The following is a 21766-nucleotide window of genomic DNA, read 5'->3' as shown; positions in this document are numbered from 1 at the left end:
TTGCTTTTTTTTTTTCCCCCTCTTTTTCTCTACTGCATCTCTTCTCGCTCCCTCTGGGTAACTTATGTTAAAGATTAAGAATCATTTGTTCTGTGTATTTCTCCACATTCTTACAAATAAAATACACATATGTATACACACATACACGTACACAGGTTTTATTGCCATTGTCTTCCAAAAATTCAATTATATATAATGTTCTGCATCTGTATTTTGTCTCTTGGCACTATGCTGTCAAATCCTTTCCAAGTTAGAGTTCTAAAAATTCTTCTTAAAAAGCTGCACTATATTGTATTACGTGAAATGTACCAACAGTTGCCTACGAAGTAATACTGACTTTGTGTCCAATTTTTACTACTGTGGACAGTGAAACAGTAGACATCCTTGAGCATCTTTTCTCATGTATTGAGGATTTTATTTGTTTGGCAGAGATTTCCGGGAGCTGAGTTGCTGGGCCAAAGAGAACGTGTTTATTTTTAACAGTTGTGGTCAGGTATCTTTCTAAAAAACTTCTACTGGTAGTGCATGAAACTACCCTTTTCTTCCTTTCTAATAATAGTTTTGAGTGTTGTTTTGAAGTTTTGTCAGTCTGATGGGTGAAAAGTGGTGGCTCACTTGTCATTGTAATTTGCATCTGTTGATTGCCAGTGAATTTCAGTTTTTTATTTTTTAATGTTTGTTGGCTATTTGACTTTGCTCTTTTGTGCAGAGGTGCTTCATATTGTTTGCCCTGTTTCTTGTTGGATTATTTGTCCCCTTATCAGTTTGTGAGAGCTGTTTGTGTATGACAGTAATTAATTAACCTTTCATCTGTTTTTTGCATTGCAAATATTTTCCAGATCTGTCCATTATCTTTTTAAACACAGGTAATAGTGTCTATTATAATACTACTTTGAAATTTCTTTTAAAAAATTAATTTTTGGCTGTGCTGGGCCTTCATTACTGCATGTGGGCTTTCTGTAGTTGCGGCGAGCGTGTTTCTCATTGAGGTGGCTTCTCTTGTTGTGGAGCACAGGCTCTGGGTGCGCGGGCATTTGTAGTTGTGGTGCACAGGGTTAGTTGCCCCAAGGCATGTGGAATCTTCCTGGACCAGGGATCAAACCTGTGTCCCTTACATTGGCAGGCAGGTTCTCAACCACTGGACCACCAGGGAAGCCCTTAAATTTTTTTACACAATTAAATGTCTCTTTACTGGTCCATATACTAACCTACCAGTTTCTGGGTTTTCAGTGTTTTATGATCTTCCTCAACATTTGAGTGTGCGTGTGGTCTTTTACATTTTCCTGTAAGATTTTTATTGTTATCAGTTAAGCCTTTGATCCTTCTGGGATTTATCTTTGTATAGCTCCTGGGATAAAATTAAAACCAGTTTTAATTTCTTCTAGATGGATGCCACCTTTCTCAGAGATCTTTTTGGCTCTTTATCTCTGGTCTGCTTTTTACTTGCTTTCCATTTATCTAGCACAGAGAGAGGATGCTCTCAGCCAAAGCAGGGAGGACTGATTGAGAGCACCGCGCTGATTTGATTCACTGGTCCATGGACCCCTGGCTCAGCAAGGAGTGGCAGAGAACCTTGCATGTTGGTGCTGCCTTGCTGTGGGTGAGGAGCCCAGCCTCACCTCCCAGCCCTCATTACCCTTCTCTAGACACATTGGCCTGAGTTTCCAAGGATGCTTCCATCCTCTCACATGAGTGTAGATGATGCAAATAACTGAAGCCCACTCCTCTTCCTCTTTCTCTTCCTCCTCTTTCAAATAGGAATCCTACCATTTCTATTACTCTGTAACTTGATTTAAAAAAAAAAAACAAAAACCTGGGCGTATATTATGGACATTGTTCCATGTCACTGGGTAACATAATTGTGCAGCCTGCCATCAATGGCTTCTTCATAATAAAGAAAGAACAGCCAGTGCCAGTTTTCACTGGGTAATTCCATCGACTGTGAGGCACACCTGGATTTCCGAGACCTTAAAACGTGGAGGAAAAGGTGCTGCTTTGGTTGTTTAGATTTGGCATCTCATTCTTTTAAAATTTCTACCTGGTATTTGGTAGTATTGCAGTCCTGTAACTTATTAGTGTTTTCCTGTTAATGGGCATTCAGGTTGTGTCTAGTTTTGTTTCTGCTTTTATTGTTACCACAATGCCGCAATAGAGATGTTTGTGTATATGTATATCTTTGCCTTCTCGTGCTTTTATATTTGTTTATTTTGGCTTTTAATTGTGAGTTAACTATGGAGGCACAGGCAATTGTAAGAAATAGAAAGATCCCATTTATCTTTTACTCAGTTTTCTCCAGTGGTCTTACCTTAAAAAATTCTTGGATGGTAGGTATTTCACACTTTGCTAGTTTCACGTGTGTATGTGTATTGAGCTCTGTGCAGTTTTATCACTCTGTATGTGTCCCCACCACAGTCAAGGTGCAGAATAATTTAATCACCACAGGGTTCCTTCTGTTTTTTTTTTCTTTTTTTTAACCATACCCACCTCCCTCCTGTCCCTTCCCTCCCCATCCCTAACTCCTGGCCATTACCACTCTCTTCTCCAGTTGTATAATTTTGTCATTCTAAGAATGTTATGTAAATAGAATCATGCAGTGTGTAACCTTTTGGGTCTGGCTTTTTTTTTTTTCCCCCTAATCAGGGTAATTTCCTTGAGATTCACCCAGACTGTTGCGTGTATCAATAGTGTGTGCTCCTTTTTATTGCCAAGTAGTATTCTGTGGTCTGGATGTACCATGGTCTTTTTATTCACTGAAGGACGTCTGGGTTGTTTTCAGTTTTTGGCTACTGCAAATAATGCTGCTGGAAACATTTATGTACAGGTCATTGCTGTGAACCTAAGCTTTCATTTCTCTGAGGTAAGTACTCAAGAACGCAGTTTCTGGCTTGTATGACATTTGCATGTTTAGTTTTATAAGAAACTGCCAACTGTTTTCCATATTGACTATACCCTTTACATTCCCTCCAGCAACGTGTGAGTGATCCATTTCCTCTGCATTCTTGTCATCTTTTAATATTCTCATGATTTTCTATTTTAGCCATCCTATAGGTATGTAGGCGTATTGCACTGTAGTGTTAACGTGCATTTCTCTAATGGCGAATGATGTTGAACATATTTTCATGTTCTTGGACATGTGTATCCTCTTTGGTGAAATGTCTGTTCATGGTTTTTGCTCATTTATAATTAGAAGTGCTTTTATTTTTATAGGATAAATTCCTAGAAGTAGGATTGCTGAGCCAAAGGGTCTGTGCTTAGTTGCTGTCCGACTCTTGGCGACCACGTAGACTGTAGCCCGCCAGGCTCCTCTGTCCATGGGATTTCCCAGGCAAGGATACTGGAGTGGGTTGCTGTTTCCATTGCCAAAGGATCTTCCCGACCCAGCAATCGAAGCTGCATCTTCTGTGTCTCCTGCACTGCAGGTGGATTCTTTACCCACTGAGCCATCCAGGACAAAGGGTATAGTCTTTTTAACAAGTTGTATGGCCTGATCTCTTTGTAGAGAGATGTAGCAATTCACATTCATATTCCTACCAACAGGACCCAATTATATGTACTTTTGCTAGATCTGTGACTGGTTTTAAATTGATAGTCCCAAGTGGTATCTTAGTATTGCAGTACTTTCCTGGTCACTAGTGAGATTGAAATCTTTTCTATGTTTGTTGGGCAACTGTATTTCCTCCTTTCATGGTTTATTGGTTCACCTTCTTTAATAGTTTTTTTGTTTGGCGTTGGTCTTGTCCATCTGTAGAAACTCTTCATGTACTATGGCTTTTAATTTTTTTTTCCAGTTATGTGCACTGTAAATATTTTCTCTAGTCTATCATTTATTGCTTTACCATATTTATCATATCTTTTGCCACGTTGAAATTTAAAATTTTTTTGTGGTTAATTCTATAAACCTTTAAAATTCTGCTTTGAGAGTATCCTGTCCTGAAAGTTCTCCTGTATTTTTCTCTACAATTTTTTACAGTTTTATTTTTCTTGTTGATATTGTTCAGTTGCTAATTGTGTCCAACTGTTTGCAACCGCATGGACCGCAGCACGCCAGGCTTCCCTGTCCTTCACTGTCTCTCGGATTTTGCTCAAATTGATTTCCATTGAGTCGGTGATGCTACCTAACCATCTCATCCTCTGCTGCCCTCTTCTCCTTTTGCCTTCAATCTTCCCCAGCAGCAGAGTCTTTTCCAGTGAGTCAGCTCTTTACATCATGTGGCCAAAGTGTTATTTTTCTACACTTATATATTTTCTTGATCTTGATGCACACTTACATATTTTCTTGATCTTTATGTATGTGGAATTTAGTTCTGTGGTTGTTTGAGACAAAACTTTATTCTTAATTTTCTTTCAGCCCTGTAACTACTTGTGTCAGTGCCACTGTTAAATAGCCCATTCTTGCCCTTCTGAATTGAAGTACTTCCAGTATTATATATAAAATGTTTCCATATTTATTTGGATTTTTGGGGGCAGGGAGGTTCTCTATACTGCTCTATTAATTTGTTTATCACTGTACCCAAAACCACACTGGACCAAGTTCTTCCTGTGATTAGTATTGCAATTATATTAATTGTGTATGTTAATTTGGGAAGAATTGACATTTTTATTTAAATAGATCTTCCCATTTAGGAAAGTACTGTTTTTATTTATTTTGATCTTTATACCTTTTAAGAATATTATGGTTTTATTCATATAGGACATGTATCTTTCTTATTAAAATATGATTTATTTCACTTTTGTTACTATTGTGAATGTTGTTCCCCTCCACCATTTTGTTGACTTAAAAAAATCAACTTTTAATGTTACAGTTTCTTTTATTGCAGCATTTAAAATTTGCTGGTTAAAAACATTTTTATATCTTTTTGTAGGTCTCCTTTTTTTGGCTTAACTTTATAATCTGTGCTTTTAAAAAATGCCATTTCAAATTCTCTGCAAATAATGGTTGCATGATTTTTTTCTCAGTATAACTTTGATGCCATGTTTCTTCATTTTTTGTAGTTCAGGATAGCAGTGTTTCTGGTACTTGGGACATGAATACTTTTTAAATGCAAAAAAAGAAGCTAAGTGAGAAAAACATAGAAGTGAGAAAGACATCACCAGTAATTATTTTACTAGGTTGCTGTTAATTTTTTACATAATTCCCTTCAAATTTTTTTGTGTTTTTTTTAGCATAGTTGAAAACATACTTAATATACAGTTTCATACCCTGCTTATGTTTCATTTCATATTATAAACCTATTGGTTTATCATTATAAACTCTTGATAAATATTTTAAAGGCTAAGTGGCATTCGATTATATGTTGTAGTATCATTTAACCAATTCCCCAAATGTCAAATCTTTATGTATTTTTAACTTTCCACAGTTGTAAAGGATGTTTTGAATATTTTCATTCTTAAATCTTTATCTGACTTGTAGATTACAGTTGAGGATTGATTGGTGCTAGTAAAATTCAGCCAGAAAGGATGTGTACTTCTCTGAAAATTTTTAACACACAAATGTAGGGCATGGCCCATTTCAAATGACTGTCATGTGATGGCCTTGCTGTAGCAAGGCTAGTTGATTGTACTGTGTTAAATCTGAGATGTGGCTAATGCTGTTAATGGCCGGTTTTTATGGGTACTGTCAACTCTGTTCTAGGTGACTTTGGAACTTTTCACATGAGGACGGTCCATTCCATTTTCACTATTGTACTTGCTCTTCACCAAAACATTCCAATAAAGCTGTAACATAGTGAAAGGATCAGTTTGAAGTTACGCGCTCTGTCACCAGGTTAATTTGATGTGGTTCTTAAAAATGCAGCTTTTATTACTAATCCTGTCTGTCTCACATTCACCATAAATGTCTTATAGTTGTCATAAAAAGTACAGGATTCTTAGGATTCTTATTAAAGATTAATGTGACAGGTTAAGCAGTCTTGAAATATAGGACGCAGCTCAGGAAAACCAGTGCCTGCAGAATTTTAGCAGTAAAGCAGTTAAGCTTGTGCAAAGTCCAGCTGTGCTGGTGGTGGTGGTGGGAGACAGTTTTAGCAGGAGAAGGTTATTTCAGTTTTAGCAGGAGAAGGTTATTTCATTTTCCACTGTTAACTCCTTCACTGCTTCAAGCTTTTACTGAGCACCCTGAGGGCAGGTTTTATTATTTTTTTTAAGCAGCTTTATTGAAGTCTAATTTACTTACCATAAAAATCTACTCCTTGTACATGTACAATGCAGTGAATTTTTAAAAGTAAATTTATAGAGTTGTGCAGTCATCACCCCAATTCAGTTTCAGAACATTTTCATTACCCCAAAGAGTTTCTTTATGCCAGTTTATAGTTAATCCCTGATTCCAGCCTTAGGCGAGCACTAATGTAATGGGTTGGCCAAAAAGTTCTTTTGGGTTTTTCCATAAGATGTTAAGGAAAGGCTACCCACTCCAGTATTCTGGCCTGGAGAATTCCATGGACTGCAGTCCATGGGGTCTCAAAAGAGTTGGACACGACTGAGTCACTTTCACATAAGATGTTTTGGCCAACCCAATACTTGTAGTTTCTATATATTTACCTTTTCTTGACATCTCATGGAATCATACAATGTATGGCTTTTAGGTCTGATTTCTTCCCTCTAGCATAATATTTTCAAGGCTTGTCGTTGTTGTAGCATGTGTCAGTACTTGATTCCTTTTTATTGCTGAATAGAATTCCATTGTATCAATATAGGGGCTTCCCAGGTGGCACTAGTGGTGAAGAACCTGCCTGCCAGTGCAGGAGACTTAAGAGACACAGGTTCTATCCCTGGGTTGGGAAGATCCCCTGGAGGAGGACATGGCAACCCACTCCAGTATTCTTGCCTGGAGAATCCGATGGACAGAGGAGCCTGGTGGGCTGCGGTCCATAGAGTTGCACAGAGTTGGATGTGACTGAAGCAATTTAGCATACGCACATGCATGTATCAATATACCACATTTTATTTATCCACTTATCTGGTGAATAGCTGTATACATAAAAACTTGAAGTGATTTTCTTGGCTGGTGCTTTTTAAAAAAAATTAAAACATCCACTGTTAAGTGCCCCGCTTAATTAAAAGCATGGCCAATTCATTAACTTAGAGTAGAGGTTAGATGTGAGAAAATGCCGTGGAGACAGCCCAGTCCTTCCTCCCACCCCCAACATGGGTCTCAGAGAGCACTCAGTGGAGGGCATTCTGGAAGATAGGAGAGACTGAGCTGAGAAAACGGTGAGCTCCATGAAAGCAGGTGCCCCTTTCATTCTGCAGGAAGTATCATCTTGCTCTGAGTCAGATGAGAAGAAATGGAACACCTTCAGGTGACATGATTATAAGTCAGTACCCATAGCATGCCCACCACAAGATGAAGGGTATAGATTCCTGTGGTTGGACAAGTGTGTTCTCTTTGGTTCCCTAGTCTTAACTGTCCTGGATTCCAACTTATACAAGATCTCCAGAGATGCCCCTCTTACCTAAGTAGACATCAAGTCCATGTTCTGAGTTCTTCGAGGGGAGGGACAATTCTGGTCACATACATCGCAGAAGCCAGGCATCCTGCCGGGTGCTGGAGCAACTAAGATGACTGAGGCGTGATCCTGGCTGTCAGGGAACTTGAGTTAGCCAGAGGAGACAGTGGTGGAGAGCAGATTGTTCACAGAGAGACTGGCCAAGTATTGCAGCATGAGGAAGCACTCAGGAAGGCTTCCTGGAGGAGGGGATCCTTGAGCTAAGTCTTGAATGACCTGTAGATATAAGCTCAGGTGAGATGGGGAGGGTGAGAAATAGAATGGCCTTCAGTAAGGCAGACATTTTGTAATAAACTAATTATAGGACTAATGCCCACCTTGGTTTTCTGCTGTGTTGGGTTGATTGCGACCTAGGTGCATCTGGAAGGTAATCCTGCTGATGTAACCCAAACCTCAGGGGCTGTGTTAGTGCTGTTCCTCTGCATTCCATTCACCTTAGAGGCCAGATGTTATTATAGAGTTGGCGGGGCAGTTATTGACTTGTGCATTGGAGCCAAACAACCTGACTGGGATTGTTGAGTTAATCGTTGTATTTGCAGATGATTCGTTTAAAGATACAGGCTGTGGTTTAATATGGAGACCTCTAAACACAGACCAGACTTTCCTGGTGGCTCAGAGGTTAAAGCGTCTGCCTCCAATGCAGGAGACCCAGGTTCGATCCCTGGGTCGGGAAGATCCCCTGGAGAAGGAAATGGCAACCCACTCCAGTATTCTTGCCTGGAGAATCCCATGGACGGAGGAGCCTGGTAGGCTACAGTCCATGGGGTCGCAAAGAGTCGGACACGACTGAGCGACTTCACTCACTTCACTCACTCAAACACAGACCAAGGTTCCCCCTCTGCCTCCTCACCCCACCACCCTGAGACGGGACCCTTGGTCAGGCTCCATTTTATCATGCTTCTCTTTTGGTTTCTGTGGGATTTAGTTTTGGGGGGTGTCCTAGCTTTACAGGGAGCCCTCAGAAGTGTGCCCCTGTGGATATACAGAGAGACTAGCATGTGTACATCTAATATTAGAGTGACATCTGCCCAGTGAAAAGGGTTGTTTCAATGTGAGGGAGTCTTCTGGGACCAAGGTTCATCACTCTTGCACATACCCACTGAAAAAGCATATACGGAGCACACGCTATGTATCAGGCACTGAGGGAACTAGGTGCAGGGGAGCCAGGAGGACCAGTAGGAGTTGGAAGCCAAATAGTGTAGGTGAGGACACGTGTTAGGTTTGGGATGCAGGAAGGGACTCCTTCCTTTGGAGGGCTAACTTTGATCATTGGCAGTAGTAGCCTGGAATGCTGGGATGGATTAGTGATGTCTGCCACAGGCACAGACTAGAGAGTCAGCATACATGTGCTGTGTATTTGCTGATACTGTGTTAGGGTTTCCTGGTATAGTCAGAACACTTGAGTAAAGATGGCATATGGAAGTGAGTGGACTTTTGTCTGAGAATAAAGCCTGTTTGTCATGGTACGGGGTGTAGTGGGAACTACCTTGGATAGCGTGGGGGTGGGTAGGTCTGGAGTACGGATATTGCTGTTAATTACATACTTATTATGTGCTCTTAAGTGTCTCTAAGCCTCAGTTTCCTGACATGTAAAATGCAGGTAATAATACCTGCCCCAATCATATCATCATGGGAGGAGCTAGTGAAATCATGGATGTGAAGATGTTTACCACCCACAGCATGATAAACACTTGGAGTATAATTACTGCAGGTGTGGGAGTGGGTGGAGCAGGAAATGCCTGCAGTTAGGCAGGGATGAGCCAGGTGGTGATGGCCTCAGGGTCTTTACATGGGGCCCCTCTGCCCAGCCTGCTGCCTCTTGTCACGTCTAGGTCATGAGTCTAAGGTTACCTCCATTCGGGCCACACCGTCTAAGCCTGTTCTTGCCTTGGCTCTATCCACCACCTCATCTTGTTTTATTTTCTTCAGAGTTCTCATTAACTGATAGGATCTGGTTGGCTTATTTGTGAATCTCTCCCTGCTGGAACCGTAAGGCAGAGAGAGAAACCTTATCTGTCTCACTCCCACCTTTGTATCCTCAGAGCCTAGAATAGTGCCTGGCACCTGGGACAAGTTCAGGATTTCTTAACGTTTGTTGCCTGAGGGAACGGAAGAGTGTCTGAGGTCCACAGATCCAGTCGGGCTGGGGGCCCGGGAGCCCTGGGAGGACTGTTAAGAATCGAGTGTGGTTATGGTGACCTCATCTCTGTGAACATGATCCTGAATCTCCCATTTCTTTGGTTATTGAGAAATAAATTCAATTAAATGCACAGTAATTGTAACTTAATTGAAAATTTCATCAACTCCAGATCTGCCTTCAACAATGTAATCTCTTAACAACAAAATAAAGAACAAGAATCAGAATTCATATTATTTCTTTAGGGTATGTAACAGGCCATGAAATTACACAGTGTTTCCAATTTGGCAGACCTGCGAATTCAATCTCTGAGAAGATAATCTTGTTTCATAAAGGACATGATATGAATTAGAGTTGAAACTTGTGAATTGGATACAAATTAACACCCAACCCACACACAACTGATTTGTTTTTAAATTGGCTTTCCCCCCCAACCCCCGCTGGCTGGCACCAGTTCCATTTCCCCTTGTCTCTTGTGAATTGTTTCTGTGCTTTCACCAGTCTGATGAACAGCGCTGGACTGCCTGGGGCTGCCCTGAGTTAACCTGAAAGGAACATAGATGGGGAGAGCTAGTGGGGAGTCAGTTACATGTCGGTTACCTGCCTGTAAATCCTGGTGTCTAGTGTGTTCCTTCACTTGCTTCTCCTGGGAGATGCCCACGCCACCCTGGTTGTTTCTCCGCCTTCCCAGGGTGGACTGATGAATCACTGGTTCTCTTGCAGGGTAACCTGTCTGTGTGCCCAGTTTGAAGCTGTCCTGCAGCACGGCTTGAAGAGGAGTCGAGGGTTAGCACTCACGGCAGCCGCAATCAAACAGGCAGCAGGCTTCGCCAGCAAAACTGAAACAGGTACTGCTCGGCTGGGTGAACCCCAGAGCATGTCCCTTCCTCTATGCCCTTTTAAGTTTTATTTACTTTTTAGTAACAAGCAAGGCAGTCATCCTGTGGGACTGCTGGGGGCGGGAGGCCTGTGGTGATGGGAAATCCACGGTAAGGATGTCTCACTCGCAGTCAGTACCTGTATTGTCTGGCATGTTAATTGAAAGGAAGTCACCCTTTTGTGCAGAATTCTCAGAGCCACGTGTTGTGGTCTCAAGGGAGTTGGGGGGGCCTGCCGCTGAGGTGCTTATTTCGCCAGTGTGGTGTAGCAATTGCTGAGAAGTGAATAATCTGTTCTGATTTGATGCACAAGGATAGCAAGGCATTTTATAATTAAATCTGTCTTCAGTAACAGTGACAGAAATCAGGCAGATCTCTGAGCTTAGAATTCTGCTACCATCCATTTTGAAGTTGTCACAGCATTTCCCTTGTTCTGTGCTCCTGTGTCTCTGAACGATAGGAATGATGCTAGTAATAATAACTCTTAGCACCCATGGGTACTAAGTGTCAGCCTGGCATGTTGTTAGTCTTTCATATAAATTAACTCGCTCAGTTCACAGGACAGCGCTGTGAGTGGTCGAGATCTTCATCTGTGTTCTCTGCAGTGCAGCCATCATTTGTTCAATGGTTTGCTTTGGATCTGAACTTTTTTTTCCTTTTTTCTTAATTTCTTTATTTTCAATTGAAGGACAATTGCAATACTGATTTCTGCCTGGATCTTAACTTTTTTGTTTTTAATATTTATTTATTTGGTTGTGCCGGGTCTCAGTTGTGGCATGTGGGATCCAGCTCCCCGACCAGGGATTGAACCCGGGACCCCCCTGCATTGGGAGAGCTGAGTCTTAGCCACTGGACCACCAGGGAAGTCCCTGGATCTGAACTTTGAACTGTATCATGTTGTATAAAACCCCCCCGCACCCCCGATTTTGAAGAGCAGGTTCTTTAAGACCCCGTTTGTGCGTGCCACCTTGAATTCCTGAATCTTGCTGCTGTGATGTCAGTGTCCCTGCTGAATGAAATGTGTCACCTTTTGCTGGTCCACCTCCTTTCACATCGAGAAATCAGCCCTGGCTGTGTTCGGTAGAGCCGTCTTGAAATTCTCTGCCGACTACCTTTCCCTCTCACCCATGTTGGCATATCTTCCTTCCCCTTTCTCTGAGCCCTCCAGCAAGTCTTTGATCCTGTTCATCTCACCAGTTGCTCTTTTTCAGAAATGAATGTGGTTCCTCTTGGGCCTGCAAGAAGGATTCCTGTCACCGTTGATTTTTCTTCCGCCTTCCTGGGTCACAGTGGGCCAGTTCAGAGAAGAGCCAGCGTAAAGAGCCTCAGTCCTCGTAGAAACTGCAGCTAGCTACCTTGGCCACCTTGAATGTCAGTCTCAGTAGTCTCTGTGGCACTTAAAAAAAAAATTTGTCTGAGCCAGATCGTGTGACGTCCTTGATCTTCGTTGTGGCATATAGACTGTTAGTTGGGACATGTGGGATCTAGTTCCCTGACCAGTGATGGAACCTGGGCCCCCTGCCTTGGGAGTGCAGAATCTTAGCCCCTGGACCACTGGGAAAGTCCCTTGGTAGCATCTTATGTCCAGGACGCTTCCCTGAGCTCTGTGTGGAAGTGGTTTAGGGCTGATTGATGGCTATTTGAGGACATGGCTTTTCCCAGAGTACCCCCTGGCTTGCTGGCCCCTCTTTTTATTTCCTTCTTACCTGTCTGTGGGGAACTACCTCGGAGAAACTGGTGTGAAATGGACCACAAGGCTCTGGACAGTTCTGGGCATGGCAGAGGCAACCATGGCTTTGGAGTCAAACTCTGAGGGTAAGCCTGGCATGACCCTGGGAAAATGCCCCTCCGTGCCTTCCATTTTCACTTGTAAAGACAGAGCATCTCGTCTCCCTGGGGGTTTGTCAGGAAGATTCACATGATAACCTCATGTGAAGCACCTGCTTCATTTCAGAGACATGCCCTGCCCCCAAATGTTTAACCAGTTACCTTCTCCTAAACACCCTTTGCACGTCTAACCTCTTTCTCCATCTCACCCCGTCTTGAGGCTCTGACCTTTTGACCATGAAGAATGGCTCTTTCTGTTCCCATCCAGACTAGAATTCGTGTCTTTTTGTTACTTGGCCCTGATGATCACAGAAGCACCTACACATTTGTGAGGCATCACCAGCTTTCACATTCTCATTGTTTCTCTGCATCTTAGCATGATTTCTACCCTCTCATCTTCAAGAGGCTGATAAGCAAGCGGCCTCTGGCTTTGTTTCTGCCGAGGACTGTGTGCTGCCCAGTCTCCTGGCCAGTTAGAAGTGAAGCAAAGACCAGACTAGCTTCGCCCTTGAGTAGCTGCCAAGGGCTTGTGTCATCATTGTCTGCAGCATTAATTAACCATTCACAGGTGCAGGATGGTCCTTGGCTGATTAAAACCTCTTTCCTGCCTTTGAATGTTTGATTAGAAACCTCATGGGTGAGGGGCAGGTGTTTTTTCAGCTGCTAAGAGTTGGGAAAGATCAGATCAATGGCTTTTTATGGTTGTTCTTAAAGCCATTGGAATGGCCTTGCCAGGCAGAATGGAGAAAATGAAATCCTAAGAGACGGATCAGACAGAAAAGAGCCTTGTCCGGCTCCCTCGTCCCTCCTGGCTGCGGGGCTGGGCCCTCTGTGTAGCTTAGTGATCAGGAAGCAGGGTTGAAATCCCCTCTCCGTGACTTGTCACACACAAGCTCTCTGGGACATCTCCTCTCTCAGCTTCTGTTTCCTCTTGTGTAAAATAAAGATCGTAGTAGGATCTGCCTTGTAGGGTTTTGGTGGGGGCTCGAGGCCTTGGTATTGATCTGCCCGAGCTGGTGTATGGTGATAACATGCCAGTTACTTTGCAGCATAGGTGATGGTGTCCTTGCTTTTCAAATGATGACACTGAGTCTCAGATTAGTTAATAAGTTGCCCAAGTTCCCATCTACAGCTGGTAAATGGCAGAGCTGAGGATTCCAGCCCAGGTCAGACCCATGTCAAATTCCTGGCTCTTCCCTGCTCCCTGCCTCCTCGGGCAGCCGGCCTGAGGCCCATTATTGCTCCTCTGTGGACCTCTCCAGCTCCGTTAACTGAATTGGAAGTGACAGGAGAGAATGAGTAGTGGTGAATTAATCCACAAGGCTGTTGCATTAGCTCTGTTTCTAAATGAAGAGAGAAAAGCTGAACTTCAGCATAATGATTGAACAAAATGACATTGTTGAAAATCACAAAAGTGGGATAATACTGAGAGTCTACCAGGGGCACGCCTGCTGCGTTTGGTTGTCGGGGGTTAGGCTGCATGTAGGGCTGAATTTGGAAGTCAGTGCCCTCGCAGAGTGTGGTTTTTTGTGTTTTTTAATTGATTTGTTACAATACTACTTATTTTGTGCATGTTCTGGTTTCTTGGCCCCCGAGGCATGTGGGATCTGGGCTCCCTGACTGGGCTCGAACCTCGCACCACTTGCATTGGGAGGTGAAGTCTTACCCTGGACTGCCAGGGAAATCCTTTGTAGAGTGTATTTAAAAATTTGTTTTTAAGATTCCAACATTGAAAAATTATGAGATCTCATGTGGAGATGTGGGTTTGTAGGTTTTCTTGAACTTGGGGACCTGCACCTCTGGGCCCACGTTGACAGTTAACTCTGCTGAGGGCCCAGCACCCCTGCCCTCTGTCAGGCCAGAAGTGCTTCATCCACCGCAGTCTGCGCCCCTCCCCGTGGCCCCCGACCCTCGAGATAGAATGTTGGCCGCCGTTTATTGTTGTCCTGTTAGTACTGTTCCCCCTCTTCTTATCAGAAATTCAACAGTTTTCAAGAGTAAACCGCTCCCAGGTTGTAAGCCACTGAAGTCAGTTTCTGGAGTATCGGAACTGTTATTTTTGTCATATTTGTCCAGCTTTATCATTGCTTTCAGGGCCAGGATTTGTTAACGTTCTCACCGTTAACAAAAGTCCGTTATTTTTTGTTTTTGTTTTCCTTTTGAATACGCTCTTGTCTTTGCACGGTATCTGGTTATTTTCGACTGAATGCCAGATGTTGTGTATGAAGAAGGGTAGAGATAATTTGAAGTTTGGGATGGTGTGGTGTTGTCTTTCTTCGGAGAGGATTTACTGTTGCTTCTCAGTTAGGACAGAGGGAGATCCACTTAATCCAGTCAAGGATCAAGCCAGTTCACACCTGGGCTTTAGTATTTGTGACGGCCCATGTATTTCCAGGGTGTAGTTTTTTGGGGTTTCCAGCTTATATCAGCTTCCTGGAGGTGCCATGGCAAATTTGCACACCGTGGGTGGCTCAAAACAACAGAGAGATAATTTACCTTTTCACAGTCTGGAGGCCAGGAGTCCAAGATCTAGGTGTCAGCAGGGTTGGTTACTTCTGGAAGGCTCTGAGGGAGGGTGTGTTCCTGGCATGCGGTGCTTGTCAGCAGTCCCTGCCGTCCCTCATCTTGTAGCTTTGTCACCCCCGTCTCGGTCTCTGTCTTCACATGGCCTTCTTTCCTTTGTGTCCATGTCCCTCTGTGTCCCCTCCTCTCCTTAGAAGGACACCAGTTGTATTAGACTAGGCGCCCTCCCCCTTCCCCTGCTCCGGTATGACCTCCTCTCAACTAATGACATCTGCCTAGAGCTTTCCCCCAAATAGTCACATTCTGGGGCTCCACGTGGACTTGAATTCTGGGGAGACATAGTTGATGTGTTAAACAGTGCCCTTCTGCATCTGCAGGTCCTGAACTCTTATTTTCTTTCTTCTTCGTTTTTTTTTTTTTTAAGACTCTGGGAATTCTGAAAGCTCCTCTTACTTCTCAACTACAGAGATGCTCTGTAGTTGGAAAAAGCCTCAGAGCAAAACCTGGCTCTCCATGTAGTTAGGACTCATGTCTGTAGACTTGCCTTCTCTTTGGAATCTGAGTTCCTCACGTCTTTCCTGTCTTTGCAGAGGTCCCCGGACTTCAGCTTTTGTTTTTTTTTTTTAAAAAAACAAGTCTGGCTTTTCCAGTTGCTGTTGTTTTTCTGGAGAAGTTGGTCTGGTTCAAGCAAATCTTCCATAGTTGACAGTGTGTCCTTGAATGGTGCTTCCATTGTGTGCCTTTTCCCGTGGCCCAATGTGCCCCCTCTGTGCATGACCATCTTCAGTTACCTTTATACCAATCGGGTACCAGGATTTCCTCCTGGGATCGACTGTAGTCTGGGAAAGGGAGTTTGCAGGCAGTTTTCCTTCAGTTTTGTGATGATTTTAATTCCTACCTATATATTGTATATCTCCCATTCCCTAGTTTGCTGTCTGTTAGGTGTTTTTGTCTGGTTTATTTTTTAAATTAATTTTTATTGGCGTATAGTTGCTTTACAATGTTGTATTAGTTCCTTCTGTACAGCAAAGTGAATCAGCTATACATATTCATATAACCTGTCTTTTTTAGACTTCCTTTCCTTTTAGGTCACCACAGAGAATTGAGTAGAGTCCCCTGTGTTACACAGTAGGTTCTCATAAGTTATCTATTTTATTATATATGGTAGTGTATATTTGTCAATCCCAGTCTCCCAATTCATCCCACCCCTCTCCCTGCCTTGGTATCCATACATTTGTTCTCTACATCTGTCTCTATATCTGCTTTGCAAATAAGTTCATCTATACCATTTTCCTAGATTCCACATATAAGCGTTAATTTACGATATTTGTTTTTCTCTTGCTGACATATTTCACTCTGTATGACAGTCTCTAGGTCTATCCATGTATCTGCAAATGGTACTGTTTCTTTCTTTCTTTCTCTTTTCTTTCTTTTCTTTCTTTTTTATGGTTGAGTAATAGTCCGTTTTCTATAGGTACCATATCTTCTTTATCCACTCCTCTGTTGATGGACATTTAAGTTGCTTCCATGTCTTGGCTATTGTAAACCATGCTGCAGTGAACATTGGGGCACATGTATCTTTTTGAATTATGGTTTTCTCTCAGTATGTGCCCGGTAGTGGGATTACTGAGTCATATGGTAGTTCTGTTTTTAGTGTTTTAAGGAACCTCGCTACTGTTCTCCATAGTGGCTGTAACCAATTTACATTCCCACCAGCAGTGTAGGAGGGGTTGCTTTCCTCCACACCCCCTCCAGCATTTATTGTTTGTAGATTTTTTTGATAATAGCCATTCTGACCGGTGTGTATTTTGTTTATTTTTGATTTTAGCTTAGCATTCAGGTTTCTCTTTGTTTTTGACTTGGGGAGTTTTTCCCCATTTCACCCCCTATGAAATGTTAGTAAGGTAAACATTATTCTAAGAAGTACATTGCCAGCTCAGCTGTGTCTTGGTGGGCATCCCAAACTGTGATCCCTTTGAATAGACTCTCCAGTTAGTTGGGTTACACAGCACCCAGAGAAGCTTGGAATAAGGTCACTTGGTGTGTCTCCTTTAGAATTCAGACCCCAGAAATAAAAGCCTGCTGTGCCCGGTAGAGTCATTTGCTCTGACTTTGACAAGTGACTGGGTTTATTTGCTCAGACAGTTGATTTACTGGTGATGAGATAGGAACCTGTGTTTTCCGAGTCTGGTCCTGTAATTTGTTTAACTTTTCCATTCCAGTTACGCAAGTGAGCGTGAATAATTACAGCAGACAGTGGTAATTCCCCACCCTGCAGTCCCTTCTTTCTTGCTAATAGAACTCTGATTTTGTTCTGATGTTGGGTGGCCACCAGCTTCAGCCCTGAAGCTGGTTTCAGGGGGAGTGAATCTGGATCAGATCAGGCCAGCCATAATGATTTCCACCTTGGTAGTAGTTGACTTAGGATTAGGTCTGAGATGCAATCCTGACCAAAGGGAAGGAAGGAGAGGTCTGCCAAGAGGCTTCTGAGAAGGCCTCTTGCAATTTAAATGCAGACACAGAAAGGCTTATCTTATGGCCGTGGGTTGTTGTGTGAGACTGTGATGTTTGGAGCTGTGGCAGTGATCTTATGACCATGATGATGGAACAAGTCTGAAGACGAAAGTCAGTACACTCAGGATGGGAGCTCAGAAAGATGGAAAGTACCTGGCCCCTGATAATGTCACTGAGCTACTGAATCAACCAACCCTGGACTTAGTGTTATGTGAGATAATTAATTCCCTAATATTTTAAGGCACTTGAAGTTGGATTTCTTTTTACTCATATCCAAAATCATCCTAACTTAAATGAGAGAGAAAAGCAAGACAACTTAAGAAAAGTCAGAGCCTCTGTGCCAGAAATGGGAGGAATGATGTGATTAGCACGTTCGAACACATTCACCCTAGACATGACACCTGGATGTTTTCTGCTCTTTTCCTTGGACCACAGGCCTGGCTTTCTTAGTGTTTGCTGGTGACTCATGTCGAGCAGCTCTGTGACCTAGGGAGTTTGTCAGACTGTTTGTGCTCCTTTTTCTATTTTATTGTTGAAATGATTTTGCAGAGTGAATGACAGCATCCCCATTTTACAGATGAAAAACAATGAGTCTCAAAGAAATGAAGTAATTTCATTAATGTACCAGAGCCAAAAAGTGGCAGAGCTGGAATTTCTATTCAGGCCTACATGATTGTGATTCTGAAGTGCCTGACTTAAAAAAAAAATTATATTTATTTATTTTTTTGGCTGCTCTTGGTCCTAGTTGCAGCATGTGGGATCTAGTTTCCCCACCAGGGATGGAATCTGGGCCCATTGCATTGGGAACCTGGAGTCCTAGCTGCTGGACCACCAGAGAAGTCGATGAAGCTCGTAATTTTATTCTTAATGGCATATTGTTTCCAGAAAGAGGACTCTCTGAAATACCACGATCACCCCAGTTTGAATTTGTGAATAAATTAAGCAGTAAGTACTGAGTAAGTTAGGATCACTCAGCGTAGAGGTCAGCAAATCACGTCCCACCACCTGTTTTTGTAAATGAAATTTTATTGGAACACAGTCACAAACATTCATCTGATAACTGTCTGTGGCTGCTTTTAGGCAAAAGTTGTGACTGAGGCCATGTGGCCCATAAAGTCTTAAGTAGATACTAGTGGGTCCTTTACAGAAGAAGTGTGCCAAGTCCTGTCTTAGAGAACAAAGGTCAGAGGATGCCACCAAAACCTGTTGTCACACTGTGTTCAGATGTCTGTTGTCCATTTACCCCACTAGATGGTGAGCGCTGGGAGTGCCAGGCACCATGTCTGTTTCGCTTCCTCCTGACTTTCCAGCTCCTAGCGTGGTGTCTAGAAGTATATGGGTTCTTCAATAAAATTATATTCAATAAATATCCTTTGGTTGGAAGGAAGGGCTTCGTTCAGTGTGCGTAGTACTATGTTTCATGATTCCTGAGGTACATTGAGCCATGATCACTCTAGAGTTACTTCTTGTTACTAGTTCATAGCCTGTGCTTTCTTACTGTGTTCTCATGTGGTGGAAGGAGCCTCTTTTATCAGGGCACTAATCCCATTCATAAGGGCTCCACCCTCGTCATCTAAGAGTCCACTCAAAGCCCCATATCCTAATATCATCATCTTTGGGGGTTAGAATTTCAATAGATGAATTTTGAGGGGACCCACTCAGTTATAAAAGTGGCATTTCAATGGCATTACCTTGGAATTTGATGTTCTTGTAGATCACCATCAGGTTATGTGTTGGCAGTCTGTTACAAGGTGATAGGCCTGATTCTGAACATACCAGAGGTGCATTTATTATCAAGATACCCGTCTTGTAAAACTTAAATGTAATTTTCCTTATCTGCTCAGCAGCCTTTGTCACCTCTGACCCTGACACTTTGTCTTCTCTCTTCTGTGATACCATGGCCCAACCTCTTGGCACACTTTCTACCTCTCTGCAGATCCTTCCTGGCGTATCACTTCTACACCCTCAGACATTAAATGTTACTTATCCTTGGATTGGGCTTCCCAGAATCTGCCTGCCAATGCAGGAGACATAAGAGACTCAGGTTTGATCCCTGGGTTGGGAAGATCCCCTGGAGGTGGACATGGCAAACTACTCCAATATTCTTGCCTGGAGAATCCCATGGACAGAGGAGCCTGGTGGGCTACAGTCAAGGGGGTCACAAAGAGTCCAACATGACTGAAGTGACTTAGCATGTATGTGTCCTTGGATTCTGTTGTTAACTCTTGTTTCTACACATATCCTCTGAATTTCTTGGTGAAAATTGCTGTCTATGTGTTGATTAAGTTATATCTCCTGCAGGTCAACTCCTGGTCTTTCTCTTGAGTGTCTCCATTTGAATGTACCAAGGGCTTGTCAGAGTCTACATGACTGAGTCGTCATCCCTACCCTCACCCCCATGTTTGCTCCTGTGTTCCCTGCTTAGTGCAGGGAACTGCACTAAGGGCTCTGCCCTTTACCCAGGTCCCCTGGCCAGCCCTCAGGCTCCCTCCCAGCCTCCTCCTTCCCCCACAACTGCTCAAACTTCTATTTTTTCTCTCACTCTTTTAAAAATTGTCATAAAGTTCAGTCGCTCAGTCATGTCTGACTCTTTGTGACCCCATAGACTGCAGCACACCAGGCTTCCCTGTCCATCACCAACTCCCAGAACCTGCTCACTCATGTCCATTGAGTTGGTGATGCCATCCAACCATCTCATCCTCTGTCATCCCCTTCTCCCACCTTCAATCTTTCCCAGCATCAGGGTCTTTTCTAATCTGTCAGTTCTTCACGTCAAGTGGCCAAAGTATTGGAGCTTTAGCTTCAGCATGAGTCCTTCCAATGAATATTCAGGATTGATTTCCTTTAGGATTGACTGGTTTGATCTCCTTGAGATCAAAAAAGTATTCACACCATTAAAATGTCCATTTTAACCGTTTTTAAGTGTAAGGCATTGAGTGCATTCACGTTATACAGCCATCACCACCATCCATCTTCAGAACCTTTTCATCTTCCCAAATTGAAATGCCACCCCCATTAAATAACAACTCTCCATTTACCCTCCCACTAGCCCCTGGCAACCACCAATCTATGTCTCTATGAATTTGGTTACTTTAGGTCCTTCATGTAAGTAAAGTCATGTAGTATTTGTCCTTTTGTATTTGGCTTATTTCACTTAGCATAATGTCTTCAAGGTTCATGCATTTGTAGCATGTGTCACAATTTCCTTCTTTTTTAAGATTAGGTAATAATCCATTGAGTTATACAAGGCTGTGGTCCATGTGATCAGATTGGCTAGTTTTCTGTGATTATGGTTTCAGTGTGTCTGCCCTCTGATGCCCTCTCACAACACCTACCGTCTTACTTGGGTTTCTCTTACCTTGGACGTGGGTACTGTTCATGGCTGCTCCAGCAAAGTGCAGCCGATGCTCCTTACCTTGGACGAGGGGTGTGTCCTCATGGCCACCCCTCCTGACCTTGAACGTGGAGTAGCTCCTCTCGGCCCTCCTGTGCCCATGTAGCTGCTGCTCCTTGGATGTGGGGTTGCTTCTCTCGGCCACTGCCCCTGACCTCGGATGTGGGGTAGCTCCTCTCGGCCACCGCCCCTGACCTCGGATGTGGGGTAGCTCCTCTCGGCCGCGCTTCTGCGCCATCTGTCGCAGCTGCCGCGCTTCTGCGCCGTCCATCGCAGCCAATCACTGCAGATGGTGACTGCAGCCATGAAATTAAAAGACACTTACTCCTTGGAAGGAAAGTTATGACCAACCTAGATAGCATATTAAAAAGCAGAGACATTACTTTGCCAACAAAGGTCCGTTTAGTCAAGGCTATGGTTTTTCCAGTAGTCATTTATGGATGTGAGAGTTGGACAGTGAAGAAAGCTGAGCGCGGAAGAATTGATGCTTTTGAACTGTGGTGTTGGAGAAGACTCTTGAGAGTCCCTTGGACTGCAAGGAGAGCCAACCCATCCATCATAAAGGAGATCAGTCCTAGGTGTTCATTGGAAGGACTGATGTTGAAGCCGAAACTCCAATACTTTGGCCACCTCATGCGAAGAGTTGACTCATTGGAAAAGACCCCGTTGCTGGGAAGGATTGGGGTCAGGAGGAGAAGGGGATGACAGAGGATGAGATGGCTGGATGGCATCACCGACTCGATGGACATGAGTTTGGGTAAACTCCGGGAGTTGGTGATGGACAGGGAGGCCTGGCGTGCTGCGATTCATGGAATCGCAAAGAGTTGGACACGACTGAGCAACTGAACTGAACTGAACTGAATAATCCATTGCATGGATAGAGCACACTTTGTTTATCCACCCATCATTGATGGGTTGTTTCTGCTTATTGGCTATTGTGAAAAGTGCAGCCACGAACATGTTCTTGCTTTCAGTTCTTTTGGGTACA

At 43.3% G+C, this 21766-nt stretch overlaps 1 protein-coding gene and 1 non-coding gene across 3 annotated transcripts in view; both read left to right on the top strand.

Annotated features, from left to right (window-relative positions):
* Window positions 1-21766, top strand: part of SNX29 (sorting nexin 29) — a 585715-nt gene that overhangs the window by 38461 nt on the left and 525488 nt on the right. For both annotated transcript variants that reach the window (XM_081560361.1, XM_081560362.1), the window contains one exon: window positions 10366-10490. In XM_081560361.1, coding sequence (XP_081416487.1) covers window positions 10366-10490 — 125 coding nt within the window. The remainder of the gene's footprint in view (window positions 1-10365; window positions 10491-21766) is intronic.
* On the top strand, window positions 8107-8179 carry TRNAW-CCA (transfer RNA tryptophan (anticodon CCA)). The gene has a single exon. It is a non-coding gene; the product is annotated as a tRNA-Trp (tRNA).

Source organism: Giraffa tippelskirchi, chromosome 13, assembly GCF_054371585.1.
Source record: "Giraffa tippelskirchi isolate mGirTip1 chromosome 13, T2T-mGirTip1v1.2.pri, whole genome shotgun sequence".
Lineage (NCBI taxonomy): Eukaryota > Metazoa > Chordata > Mammalia > Artiodactyla > Giraffidae > Giraffa > Giraffa tippelskirchi.
This window is presented reverse-complemented; position numbering and strand designations above follow the sequence as displayed.